This window comes from Cyrtonyx montezumae, unplaced genomic scaffold, assembly GCF_038088225.1.
Source record: "Cyrtonyx montezumae isolate F1298 unplaced genomic scaffold, pur_monq_1.0 scaffold_2, whole genome shotgun sequence".
NCBI classification, from domain to species: Eukaryota; Metazoa; Chordata; class Aves; order Galliformes; family Odontophoridae; genus Cyrtonyx; species Cyrtonyx montezumae.
Window position 1 is genome coordinate 28,478,869 of NW_027071936.1, and position 13,144 is coordinate 28,492,012.

The following is a 13,144-nucleotide window of genomic DNA, read 5'->3' on the forward strand; positions in this document are numbered from 1 at the left end:
TTAGTAAGTGTTCTTTGGCAAAGCTGACAAGCAGCACAGCAGAGCATTGTTAGCTTAAGCTAAGGATATCCTTTGTACCACACCTTTGTGGAGCTAAGATGGGATGAGAGGGAATAGCTGTACGTTCCATCAGGAGAGGTTCAGGTTGAATATGAGGAAAAATTCATTATCTGAAAGAGTGGTCAAGTATTGGCACAGGCTGCCTGGGGGGTGGTGTTACCATCCTGTAGGTGTTCTAGAAACTTGGAGATGTGGCACTGGGGGACGTGGTCAGTGGGCATGGTGAAGATGCGATAATAGTTGAACTAGCTGATCTTAAGTGACTCTTCTCACCTTAATGATTCTTAGCAGCAAGGAAGAGAATATGCAAGATTAAAAATACACCCATCCAAGAATCCATCACAAAATCTACTTTGTTCTACTATGACAAATGCCATTTGGTTTAAATTATTTATATAGAACTCCGGAGCGACTCTAGACAAGAAGACAAGCTCCATTGCTGCTAGGTTTTCTTAAAGCTAGAATTTCTGATGCCGTGCACTCCAAGTAGAACCAGAGGGCAGGTTAGCAGAGGGGGCTTTACAATTAAATGTGCAGTGTTCTTCCCTGGTCTACACAACTGCAATAAGGGATATAACTTCACTTCTAACAAAATCATGGTACCTACAGAGCCTCAGTACTGGATGTAGCCTGCTTAGAAGGAAGCTGTGAAGGCTTCCTTCCTACCCCTTGCCACGGTTTCTTTCTGAGGTCAGTGTCTGGTAACTTACATACTGAGCAGAAGTGGGATGAGGAAATAGCAAGAAAGAAAAGTTGTAATTTCACCTATACAGTTTTGCAGCTTAGTTAATACAGTTATGTCTTAGTTATATTAATTTAAAAGAATTTTATCATTTTTAGGGAAGGCTTAAAAGGGGTTTTAGGGGTTTTAGGGGGTTTAGGGTTTAGGGGTAGGAAGCAGCTGCAACAGAGCATGTTACTGCTGACTACATGAAAAAAAAGTTGTATAAAGGAAAGAAAAAGGAGGGAAAATGAAAATACATGGAAAAGAACTGGAAAAAAAAAAAAAAAGGTTTTTTAAGAGGTACTGGGTAGGAAAAATAATTTGGTTCTTTGCATTACCTAAATGCTGGTTTCACCAGATCTGATGGATGAGGCAGTCCTATGTTGCTGAGCATTCAGGGGCACCAGGTGCTATGGGCAGGAGGTATGGTGCTGAGGCACCGTGGTTTTAACTGCCTGACCCAACACAGCAGCTGCTGACACATAGACTGTCTGTAGGAACAGAATATTCTGCAAACCTTGTGCTGCCTTCACAGGAGCAGACAGTCTGACCTGATAGAGCAAACCTGGGGATGCATACTGATAACAGCAAAGTTGTTTTATAGGGTTTGCTGTAGCTCTGAGTATTACAGTGGGAATAGAAACACAAGAATCTCTGCAGCAGTGTGTCTCATGCCTGGACTCCTCTCACTCATCAGGGACCAAATAGCTTTGTGCAGCCAAGTGCAGTGTTTGTTATCATAGGTTGTCCAAAGTCCGCCTGGGAGTTGCATGCCAGCAAGTAAACAGAAAGGATTGCTTAGTGTGAAGGGGAAGGTCCTGTGCCTCACTTACGGAAAGGGCAAGTGTGGGGAATACAAGAAAGACTATTCAGAGCAGAAGCTGCGGTGCAAGATAAACAGCAGGCAAGAAAGTCCCAGGCATTAACCGGGAGTGCACTGTTGCTACAGGGACACAGAGCTCAGCTCCCTCCACCAACCAGCACTTTGCCCTTCTTATCTCCCTTGTGTTTCTCATGCTGTATTGTGAACCTATCAGTAGTGCGAGGATTTGGGCTATTCATTTATCAGGGGTAAATGTCTGCATGGGGCTGCAACCATTGCTGAGAGGGCTGACAGCAGTCTAGCTGTTCTGGCACCCCGTCCTTGACCAGCAGCAGCCAGCACTGGATCGTTTGGTTTGCCTTCTCCCTGCCCACAGACACAATGGGGAGCAGATAAGCATGAGGGCAGGGATTTTCCTGAGAGCCAGGTGCCTTGTTTGCAGCCAAGGTGTGGGGCTCAGAGAAAAACGTACCTCAGTGAGCCTGAGGGTAAATGGTGTTGCTCATGTGCAGCCTGTAGGGCTCCAGCAGAGCCCATGGAGAGGCTGGGGCAGCCATGTTATCCCGCTACATACCCACCCCACCACTGCCTTTCTTCTTGCAGCTTCAGCCAGTGTCACAATGTTAGTGACATTGAAGGTGAAGCTTGAGTCTTGAATTATCATTTTTTTTTCTGGCTGACAGCTCATATGCCTGAAGCACGTTGTCACGTATTTGCTCTCCCCAGCTCAGTTCTGCTCATTACAGCACAAGGGCAAAGACAAGAAATGTGTCAGGCAGGAGACACTAGTTCACAGCAAGAGGCTGACAAAAGCATCAGAAATCCCTAAATATAAAGCCTCTTCCAGGAAGGAGGGATAAGCAACATTGTTTCATAACATATAGTCAAACATATGTCAAAACACATCTGTTTCCAGAAAAAGACAAGGCTACATGGCACTGTACAAAGCTATCCATCTCTTCATCTTATTGAGTAGATGTGACTAAAGTGATTTTTAAAAACAAGCAAATAAATGTTCTTCCCAAGGCAGGGCAGCTCCTGGGCAAGTGGCTGTAATAAAGCCCATCCTGAGGAGGTCAGTAAGCCTGGCAGTGTTGCCTCCAAGGTAAAGACATAGATGGCATCATCAAGGGAACTTAAGCATTTTTCTTAGCATAAACAATAGAGTTGGCTTAGTCATCAGCTGAATGGCATGCTCAAGGAAAATGTTCATCTTTCTTTTCAGGAGTTATTTGCATCTGACTTTGATTTTTTTTCTTCTTGCTTTATAAATACTGAATGGATGATTTAAGGAAACAGCTCACAACTCTCCCCTCTCCTTGCTTTCTAGTTGCTTCTTTACACCAAGCCCTCTCCTCCTGATAGTGTCATCTGTTGACTTCAGAATGGATGTTTTTAGCTGCTGGAAGGACTGACAGTCAGCAGCAGCAGGGACCTCTGAAAGCAAGGACTCTGGGTCTGAAGTGCTGATCTGCTTCACCTCCAGTGCTGCTCTCTCCCTGTGGCATTCTGGAGAAGCTGTTTCTTTTTGAAGAAAGAAAACACCTTTGGGTTCCCCGTGATATGGAGTAGCCATGCCTTGGTAGAAATGCCACGTTCATGTGGCATCTGCTCCTCACACTGGCAGGCTTGGCTGGGCCCTTTCTGATGTGAGGGAGTCAATAAATGCCCATGCATACAGATGTAGCATCCATACAAATCCTATTCCTCCTGACTGTGGCCAAGAGGAAGGGTGCATATAGCAGTGCTCCCCCTGGATTCTGGTGTCATGCAGATTTCTGTAGGTGTGATGCTTGTTCATCCTTGGACTGAGGCTTCCAAAGCTGCTGTGAGATTCTGCCAGCTTCTCTCAGACAGACAGCTATTTCCTCTAGAGGTGAGCACAGTGCTGTACACTCACATACCTCAGCAGGGCAATGCCCTAGTGCCTTGGTGGAGTCTGTCACCTTTTGCTGACTAATGTGGTGGCAGCAGCATTCTGTTGACTTTTGGCCTCGCATGGGACTCAGGGGCACGGCTCAACCCATGCCATGAATCACCCTCCCAGTTCCTGCTTCCTGTCTGCGTTCCTTTTTCCTTGCATCCTACAGTGCTCAGGGCTCTCTGCTGTTTCAGTTCATCATGCTGTGGCCAGAACTTCTTTGTGGACCCACCCAGGAGCTGCAAGCAAGAATACCACAGCTTTCAGGAGGTTTGGGAGCAGGGTTTCTGATCTGCCCACAGTGCTCAGTAATGATGCTCTTGCTTCCAAACAGAATTTGCTGACCTACCACCAACAGGTATACTTCTGAAGGTGTGCAGGTGTAGATATTCCCAGCTGGCTTTCCTCTTCAGCTGTCACCTGAGATGTACCCTTCCAGCCATCTGAAAAGTGGTTTGTCATCAATCACAGAAGGCAACCAACCAATCTGTATGCCTTTGGTACTGATTTAAAGCCCAAGCCTGCTCTGTGCCTTTGCATAAGAAGGTCCAGCAGCTTCCTGGAACACATCCAACAATACCCCAACCGTGTCCAGTTTCTGCCTTGTTACGGTGGCCTGTAAATCAAGCCTGCATTGGGACAATTCTCAGTGACAGAATCTGCCACAACCACATTTGTGCTTAGTGCTGCTGGAGCCAAAGTAGTAGGGGCAACTGTTTAAAATTTTCAATGTAGATAAAATTTGTTTCATCAGCATGTGAAGCCCAGACCTGTGATGTCATGGCACACAATCCCGTGTGCTCTGTGTGCTGAGCGGATGGCAGCAGCACGAGCTGACTGAAGATGTATGCTGCATGCTAATGACCATCCAGCTTGGCACTCTTGTGAGGAGGGGCTGGTAACATAGCTGCTGGTAATGTTGCCATCAGTGGGAGAAAACTGCAGAGAAGACATAAATCTTTGAGACTGCTGCACACCAATAGGAGCAATGCCTTCAGCTCCCCACCCTGCTGTGTTCCGTAAGGCTGGGCACCAAAGACATTTCCCAAAGAAGTAGCTGCAGTCTCTGGTGATGATGCTCACTGAACCATCGAATCACAGAACCATTAAGGTTGGAGAAGGCCTCTAAGATCATCCAATCCAACTATTGACACATCCCCAGCATGCCCACTAACCACGTCCCCCCAGTGCCACACTTCCAGAGGCGGTGATTCCACCACTTTCCAGGGCAGCCTGTTTCAATACTTGACCACTCTTTCAGAGAAGATATTTTTCCTAATATCCAACCTGTAAGGAATATCAGCAGACCTTCTTGTTAGCCCTGTACGGAGAAGGTCTATGTGCTATCTTTCTTACTTTTCCTCTGCTCCTTTTCCCAACTGGCTCCTGGAACACACTGCATCTCACCAGGTGCTGATGCTCCCTCTGCCAAGAGGAGGTGCACAGAGAACAGCAACCCACAGACAGTTCCCAAACGTGATGTCTTCCTGTCAGAATTCCCAAATATTCCTGGCATCTTTTTGTACCTCTTGTTTCTTGCGGCAGCACCCTGTGCAACAGCCCCCAGCAGCCCTCTGTTCTTAAGCAGATGATGTAATGCGGCTGCAGAGGATTCATGTTCTCAAACTGTAAGGCATTATGTATGGGGATTAGCTGTTGCATTTTATAATGACAATGATAGGTCTTTATAGCTTTTGTAAAGCTTCCCTGCATTAATTTAACAGTGATGAAAGCATTGTACTAAGGGGATCCAATCATGTTGGTCTTAAACCTGAGTGGATCTTGTTTACTGCACTTCAACACACAGAAGATTAGATCTCGTCTCTGAAGCAAGGGAGCCCTGTTGACACAAGACTCAGCTCACATAAAGCCTAAGTCCACTTGAGAAAATGCAGTGATGGAGAAGAGGGCAGGAAAGGGAAGAAATTTCAACCCAAGAAGCATTATTTTGATTGCATTTCAGTATCTTGGGACTTTGAACCAGCAGTGTTAGTAGTTCTTCAAAGTCTGTTGCTAGTTTTCTTGATCAGCTTGCTCTTTGCAAGGCATTCTTCAAACACCAAGTGACAATTTTCTCCTGCCTACAACCTGAATTTGAAATATTTTAGCCAGCTATAATACAATTCCTTTTCACTGTGTGGGTGGCTCAAAGGAGACCAGTTCTGGCACACTAATGCCTTTGTGGGGAAGGAACTCCAGATGGTTTCAGTTTCTAAACTGTCCTGGCATGCTGTATGTGCTGTATGACAGGCTAGAGGAGAGCTCTTAATTTATATCAGCCCAGCTTCAGGTTGCTGAGATGCTTTAGTGGACAGAGGGCTGGTGCACAAGGCTGGGTGCCATCTTGTTCTAAGTCAGTATGAGGTATTTTTCTCCTACCAATTTGAGCAAAGTTGCAAACAAAACTACTTTAGGGTCATTCAGTACAACGGAGACCACTGCCTTGCAGGTCTTGCATAAATAGTCACATAAAAAGCCAAGTCTTAAAAAGCAGTAGAAAGGAGAAATCACAAAAAGCCACCAGACACTGCTTTCCTCAGCTACTGAGGGAAAACAGAGACGTAGCCTGTACCTTCTGCTGTATGGAAAAAGTGGGAAAGATGACTTTATTACTTCTTTTATTTTATCAGTGATCCAAGTTACACTTGCTCAAGTTTCCCTGCAGTTCTCAAGACAATCTGAGCAATGTGTAATGCCTGGGAAGTGCAGCTGTCCTGCTGAGGTATACCAGGGAAGAAGTGTTCCAGGGTGTACTCCCTATTGCAAAGGTTTGCAGTGTGGACATAGTTGACACGAATGTAAAGATAACACTGTTGTAAATAACTACCACAAACTGACAGTTGACAGACCTCTACAAAACTCCTGCTTAGAGGTGTTGACTGGGTTTGTCCCAAGTAGTGTGCATCTCAGACTCTAAAGCAGTAAGAAATGGGACAAGGGGTGGCCCAGCAGGGGGAGGTGCAGCACAACAGCACTATGTTCATGAGTTCAGAGTAGCAGGGACCACAAATAAGCAAATGTAAGCAGCTCCTTAGAGATGCAGGAATAAACACTGAGGAGGTGTTTGCCACTTGCAGGTTTACAAGGTATGGGGTATGCTGAAGTGAAATGAACCTCAAATGACAAACCCACAGCTCTAGGTGGCTAGTAACTTCCTCCCATTGGATCTGCTCCACCAAGAGATAAACACAGGGATTGTCCGCTGGAGTCAGTGGTAATGAGGTACTTAAAATCCCACTGAAGAGATCAGCAAAATCCTTTCATCACTCAGTGAGAAAGTGCAAGACATTCTTTATAATTAACTTTCTAATTAACCTAGAATAGAGGTGCTTCCCTTTTAATAGATGGGAAGCTGAAATCCGGAAGTGACCTGGGATAAATTGCTGTAGTGGCATGTAGCCATGCAGCCTCAGCGAGCATCCCCAGTGGCCTGGGCCTTTAGCCCCTCTTCCAGCATAGCCTATCCTCAGAAGCAATGCCCAGGAAGGCTTTGTGCCTTTGTGCTTTGCCTTTCCCAGAGCTGGGTGAAGTTGGTTGCTCAGTTGCACCAAAATCAGTTTTCCTGTCGCACATAATTTTGAATGACATGAGTCATTAGCCAGAGAGAGGACTCGCCAAGGGCTAGGGTGTATTTTCTCTAGCAGAAGATCAAAAAGAGCAATAATCAGCATGCTGCATCTGTTTGACATTTACATTTTTTAAAGCAAATCTGGGACATTTCTGGGGACTGATGGGAGAAAATGAGACAGGCCAGTTTTCTGCCATCAGCCTGAATAAATGAAGTGAGAAGTTAAAAGTTGGGGCTGGGGAGGGACTGGGTGCTGGCAGGGCATCCTGCTCTCAAGAGTAAGCCTCCAGGGCTGGGTGCTGGGAGGGCACCCTTAATTAACTGCCCTGAGAAAATTCCTCCAGGCATCCCCTCTAGAAGAGCAGAAGATGGCTGCCTCTCCCTGCCTCTGGTGCAGCTGCTTGGTGGGTGCACCACTTCCGCAAAAGCTAGCAGATAGCAGGAACTCTAAATGCTGGCATGCATGGTGACCCATTGCTAAAGCCCAGGGTACAAGAATGCCTCTCCACTATTGCCCTTATTCCCTCAGAATAAATGAAGGCAGTTGGGCATCCCAGCACAGGTGTCTGAGGCTAATGTTTGACTGATTTTGCAAAGTGTAACATCGTCAATTCTCTAGTTAATAGAATAATTAATGCTGGAACTGATATCTAAGATCACCCACTCCAACTCCCAACCCATCCCACCATGCTCACTGAACCACACCCCTCAGTGCCACATCTCTACATTTCTTGAACACTTTCAGGGACAGTGACTGTACCACCTCCCTGGACAGCCTGTGCAAACGCATCACCACTCTTTCAGAGAATAAATTTTTCCTGATATCCAACCTGAGCCTCCCTGGCACAACTTAAGGCCATTATCTCTTGTTCTATCACTGCTACCAGAGAGAAGAGACTGATTCCCATCTCACCATAGCATCCTTTCTGGGAGTTGTATAGAGCCATGAGGTCTCCCCTGAGCCTCTTCTTCTCCGGACTGAACAATCCAAGTTCAATCAGCCACTCCCCGTAAGACTTGTGCTCCAGATCCTTTACAGCTTTCTTGCCTTGCTTTGTAGTGAGGGACTGAAAACTGAACGCAGTACTCAAGGTGCAGCTCACCAGTGCTGAGTATAGAGGGCTGATCACCTCCCTGTTCTTCCTGAATGCAGTTTCTGATATAAGCCAAGATGCCATTGGCCTTGGCCACCTGGGCACACTGCTGGCTCACGATCAGCAGGCTGTCAACTAACACCCCCAGATCTTTTTCCTCTGCACAGCTTTCCAGCCATTCTGCCCCCAGCCTGCAAGTACTGCATGAGGCAAGGCCCCAGAGTTTGCCGCTAACGCAGCCTGGCTGTCAGTGCAGAGCACTGAAGGAAAGCAAACAATGCAACTTCTGTGTGATTAGACAGATACATCACTTTCTGAACAAAAGGACCAGAGCAGGAGACACCAGGCCAGAAAAGCAGCTCACAAAATGTGCATTTAGGAAGGGGAATTGGAATAGACAACACTAAAACCCCGCTCGCCAGCAGCTCAGTCTCCAGAAATAACGTTGCAGCACTGAAAGGAGGAGAAGACTCCAGGGATTTTGCAAAACTGAATGGAAAACAAACACCAAAACCCAACCAACCAAATAGAATTTGCTCAGCCCCTCACACGTGGCAGCCAGCAGGGCAACAGCTGTATGCAGGCATAGAAAGGAGGCGACTAAAACCTCTCTGTAACACGTGATTGATCCCATTAACATTGTGCTAGGGACTGGGGTAAGCTTAAGGTGGAATTTCTTTGGTTTCCTCTGTGCTATGTGTACTGGAGCCTGCTCCTGGTGCTGTCTGCTACAAGCCCTGGCTCTGTGCTAGCAGTTACCTCCTGGCCTCCGCATAGCCCTTGCATACATATGGAATAGCCAGAATGTTATCAGGAGGCCAGAGGACATGTAGGATTTTTCCTCTGGTAACTTTAGTCAGCATTTTGCCCTCTTTTATACATTCCAGTCACAGGGCTCCAATTCAGGCTTATGACATTCTAGCTGAAATGCAGCTCAGCTTTGATTGGCCCAGAGTCATCCAGGCTGCAGAAATACCACGTGAATGTTCAGGAATGGGTGCGCGGATATTTGGGGCAGGGTGGTGTCAGGAGTTGGGGTGCTGTCAGCATAACAGCAAGCACAGTCTGCTGAAGCTTCCACAGCCTCCTGCGGGGTAGCGTGTCTCCTTTGCTACCTGGCCATAAATTCCTGTGCTCGGTGTCATCAAATGCCCCACGCAGCCCTTCCTGCCACTGTCCACAGGTACGTATCTCACAGGTCAGCCAAGTCTCAGCCAAGTAACATGCTGCCTCTATACAAAGCTCTGACTGCAGTTTTGCAAGCAGAGCTGCCACTAACATCACTTCCTGCAGGAGAGAAACAGAGGCACAGAGACCTGAGGACCCTGCTAAGCAGGCAATGGAAACCCGCCAGAATAGCTTCGGTTCTGCACCCAGCCCTGCCTCTCCATCTGCCAACAAAGTGTTTCTCTTTTTCCCTCTAGAGACTGAAATTGAACTATTGTGATCATGCTGCTTCTCCAACACTGCAGCCCGAGTTCTCGCACCAAGCAGTGCCCCACACATACAGCACAACTTACAGATACTTTGTAAGCACTGGCATTGCCACAAACAGTTCGGTTGCTCCCAACAGCTCTCTACAAATATAAGACTAGGCATCAGTGTGAGCACACATACTCTCAGAAGCTGGGAGCAGTAACGTGAGGACTCCAACCCAGATTTCAGGCAGGGATCACCTAACAAAAAGCAGCCACCTCACTGCAGGCACAGAGCCACGGGATGAGAGCCAACATACACTGCTGTGTAGCAGCTAAAAGGGCTTACAGGAAGGATTTCTAGGATCATGCAGAAGCAAACAATCACTAGCTTCAAAAATCACACACATCCTGCCCACAAAGAACAATATCAATCATAATCTCCTACTGCCTACTTTAAATGGCTGGGAAAGCTCCAGCTCCCAGACAGCTGCAACCGATCCCCTTCTTGCCCTCCCCCCCCCCCCCCAACACTCCCCCCTATCATGTGATGGTCCTGCCCAAGTGATTTAAGCTGCTGGAGCCGAGCGCTGAGTCACGCTGGCCGTGGAGCAGGGTTTGGGGCGTCTACAGCATGGAACAAGTGAGTGCCCCAGGCAGGACTTGGGGGTGGCTGCCTGTGGGTTCTGGGTTGGTGCCAGGGGGAGGAGGAGACGAGGATTAGGCGAGAGGAAATGCTGGGCTGATACGAGGATGTGGGAGGAACAGCTAGGGCCGACTGGCTGTGTTTCTTTTCCAGCACATTATCTAAGTAGAGAAGCTGCTTTAATGCATGTTTAATTTTAAAGTTTTGGGACCATCTGCAGCTTACAGTTTAAATGTCCTTTCTTTAAATTTACCTTCTTGAAAAATGCATTTTGGGCCCAGAGCCATGCTAAGTTTGTACAACAGCAGAAGGAGGGCTGCGTGTGCTGACCCGGCCCTGACACCCCGCCTGTTCCTTTGGCTGCACTCCAGCAGGGCACCACAGGCAGAGCCTCAAGGCAGTACTATAGTGGTAAGCAGTTTAGTGGCTGTAGGGACCCGATCCCATCAGCCTCATCCATGGGTACAGCAGGGAGCAGGCATGAAGATTCACACCGTTTTGGTTAGGTGGCTGTCTCAAAGGGTTCTGAGCTGTGGAGCAGCCCACAGCTGCTGGCTGCTGGTCAGGCAGGAAGAACCAGCCCAAGTGAGCAACATAACCAACTGGAAATTCATCTCCATACCTTATCTTCCATGTGATTGAGCTTGGCACTATTGCAGCTGGGCTTGGAAGCACAGGCGTTGAAGCATGGAAACCTAACCACATCAACAGCGTCTTCCTCTTAGCTGAAAGAGCTGGGGATTTAACCTGCTATTTTGGAGGTGTGTGGCTGGAGAAGTGGATAATCTGGCTCCAGGGGTGGCAACAAGCCCTCTTCACCTCAGGAGCTTCCCTGTGTTTGTTCTGCTTTGCTGGGCTGCAGCCAGAAGCAGGCTCTACCAAATCCTCTGTGCACGTAGTGCTAGGTTAAACCATCAGATATTTTGCATGACCCCGGTAAGGCAGCAATACCCCTAGAAAGGGGACAGATGTAGTGTTACAAAAGCTAAGTGCTATTAATCCTATGCTAATGGCTACTGTTGAGTGGAAGGTGCAAGCTCCAGTGCAAGGCTGTTGTTTGTAGTAGCTGATAGATCAGCTCCTCAATCCACCCCTGTCCTTATTGTGGTGTCTTTCCATCAGCTTGTGCTGCTCAGTGGGTGACAGCACAGGAGTGGTGGCTGTGACCTGGGATTCTCTGGCAAGTGGCTGAGGCAGCGTGGCTGGCGCAACCCTGGCAAAGGCACTTGAGTCTGTGGGACCCGGTTCGTGCCTCACGACAGGCAGGGCTGGCGGGCTGCCCTTGGGATGCTGACTCCTGTGGTTTGGTCCTACAGGGACTGGTTGTTACCCAGCTGGACGTTCAGCCTGGAGAGTGTGTCAAGGTCAAAGGGAAGATCTCGTCTGATGCCAAAGGGTGAGTGAAGAGATGGCAAGAGGGGCCTGTGATCTGGAGGCTTCTCCTTCCCAGGGGTTGAGCTCCTACTCAGTTCAGTCTGTGGGCACTGGGTAGCTGAGCATTTCCTCATCATCACTGCCTCTCTGTCTCCCCAGGTTTTCTGTGAATGTAGGGAAGGACAGCAGCACCCTCATGCTTCATTTCAACCCTCGCTTTGACTGCCATGGGGATGTCAACACTGTTGTGTGCAACTCGAAGGAGGATGGCATGTGGGGTGAGGAGGACAGGAAAGCTGACTTCCCCTTTCAGCATGGCGACAAGGTTGAGGTGAGGTGCCAGGGGTCTGTGCAAGGCCCTGGTGCAGTGCGTTAGTGGGCTGAGTGATTTTTCTGTCCCTGTCAGGTGGAGAAGGGGCAGATGTGGAAAAGGAGCTAGTCAAGGGAAGAGTCCTGCAGCTGACCATCTGCCTGGACTGCTCTAAGTCAATGCCCAACAGCTCAGCTGTGCTCAGTGCCCCACTCTGGTCTTGGTCTGTAAGGTGTGCAAGGAAGAACAATAAGAACACTGACCTGTGATTCAGACTGGGTCTATCTTATCCCTTAGTTGCAGAAGCTTAGGACTGACCTTGGGCCAAGAAAACCAGCTTCATCCTTTTAGCCCCTGCAGGGAGGGGACTGAGCTAGCAGGCATTTCTTTGACCACCTGTGAACATCTCAGCTGTCCTACACCCACTCTGTGGGGAGGGGGGGGGGGGCTGTCTTGTGACCTATGATGTGCTAGCCTTCCTTCTTGTGGTTCCTTACAGATCTGTATCTCCTTTGATGCAGCAGAGGTCAAGGTGAAGGTGCCTGAAGTGGAGTTTGAGTTTCCCAATCGTCTGGGCATGGAGAAAATTCAATACCTGGCTGTGGAGGGTGACTTTAAAGTGAAAGCTATTAAGTTCAGCTAACTGCTATAGCTTGTTTTTGTTTTCTTTCCCCTGCATAGTGAAATAAACCCAGACTGGCTGTGGCTGCTTTCTCTGCTGTTTCCTGCTCTAATCTGCTTGCTCCTGTGTGTGCTACAGGGATGGGCAGTGGGAAAGGGTATGTGTCCACCTACATGCTCATCTACACTGCTGCCTTGCAACTTCCACTAAGGTTGACCCCACTGCTGGCCAAGTATAACCTACTGTGAGCTCCTGTAACAGTAGGTGCTGCCTTAACCCTTTTTGCTGCAGTGTGTGGTCTCTTGTTATTTGCTTCCTAGACTCTGGGGCTAGTCCTGGGCTGCCTAACAAGTGTGTGTGTTAGGCACACCTTGTGCCATCTCTGTCCAGGCAGTGCTGCTCCATCCTCCTTGCTGGAGAGGTACAGCGAATGGCTTGTGCTCCTGCTCTCTAAGAAAATGGTTTGATGTATTGCAGGCTGGCACTAAAGAGCAGGCAAATTCAGTAAACTTGCACTTGCTGGGGAGGAGACAGGAGTGAAGGGCAAGACCTGAAGTGCCTCTGCTGCTTCACAAACTGTTTTCTCA

The 13,144-nt window shown here is 48.2% G+C and overlaps 1 protein-coding gene across 1 annotated transcript; it reads left to right on the plus strand.

The window, feature by feature from the left end:
• Positions 1–10,166: 10,166 nt before the first annotated feature.
• LOC136048853 (16 kDa beta-galactoside-binding lectin) lies at positions 10,167–12,640 on the plus strand. The gene is made up of 4 exons (XM_065736722.1): positions 10,167–10,248; positions 11,568–11,647; positions 11,785–11,956; positions 12,435–12,640. The coding sequence occupies exons 1-4, from the start codon at positions 10,240–10,242 to the stop codon at positions 12,576–12,578; spliced, it is 405 nt and encodes a 134-aa protein (XP_065592794.1). The 5' UTR covers positions 10,167–10,239; the 3' UTR covers positions 12,579–12,640.
• The last annotated feature ends 504 nt before the right edge of the window (positions 12,641–13,144 follow it).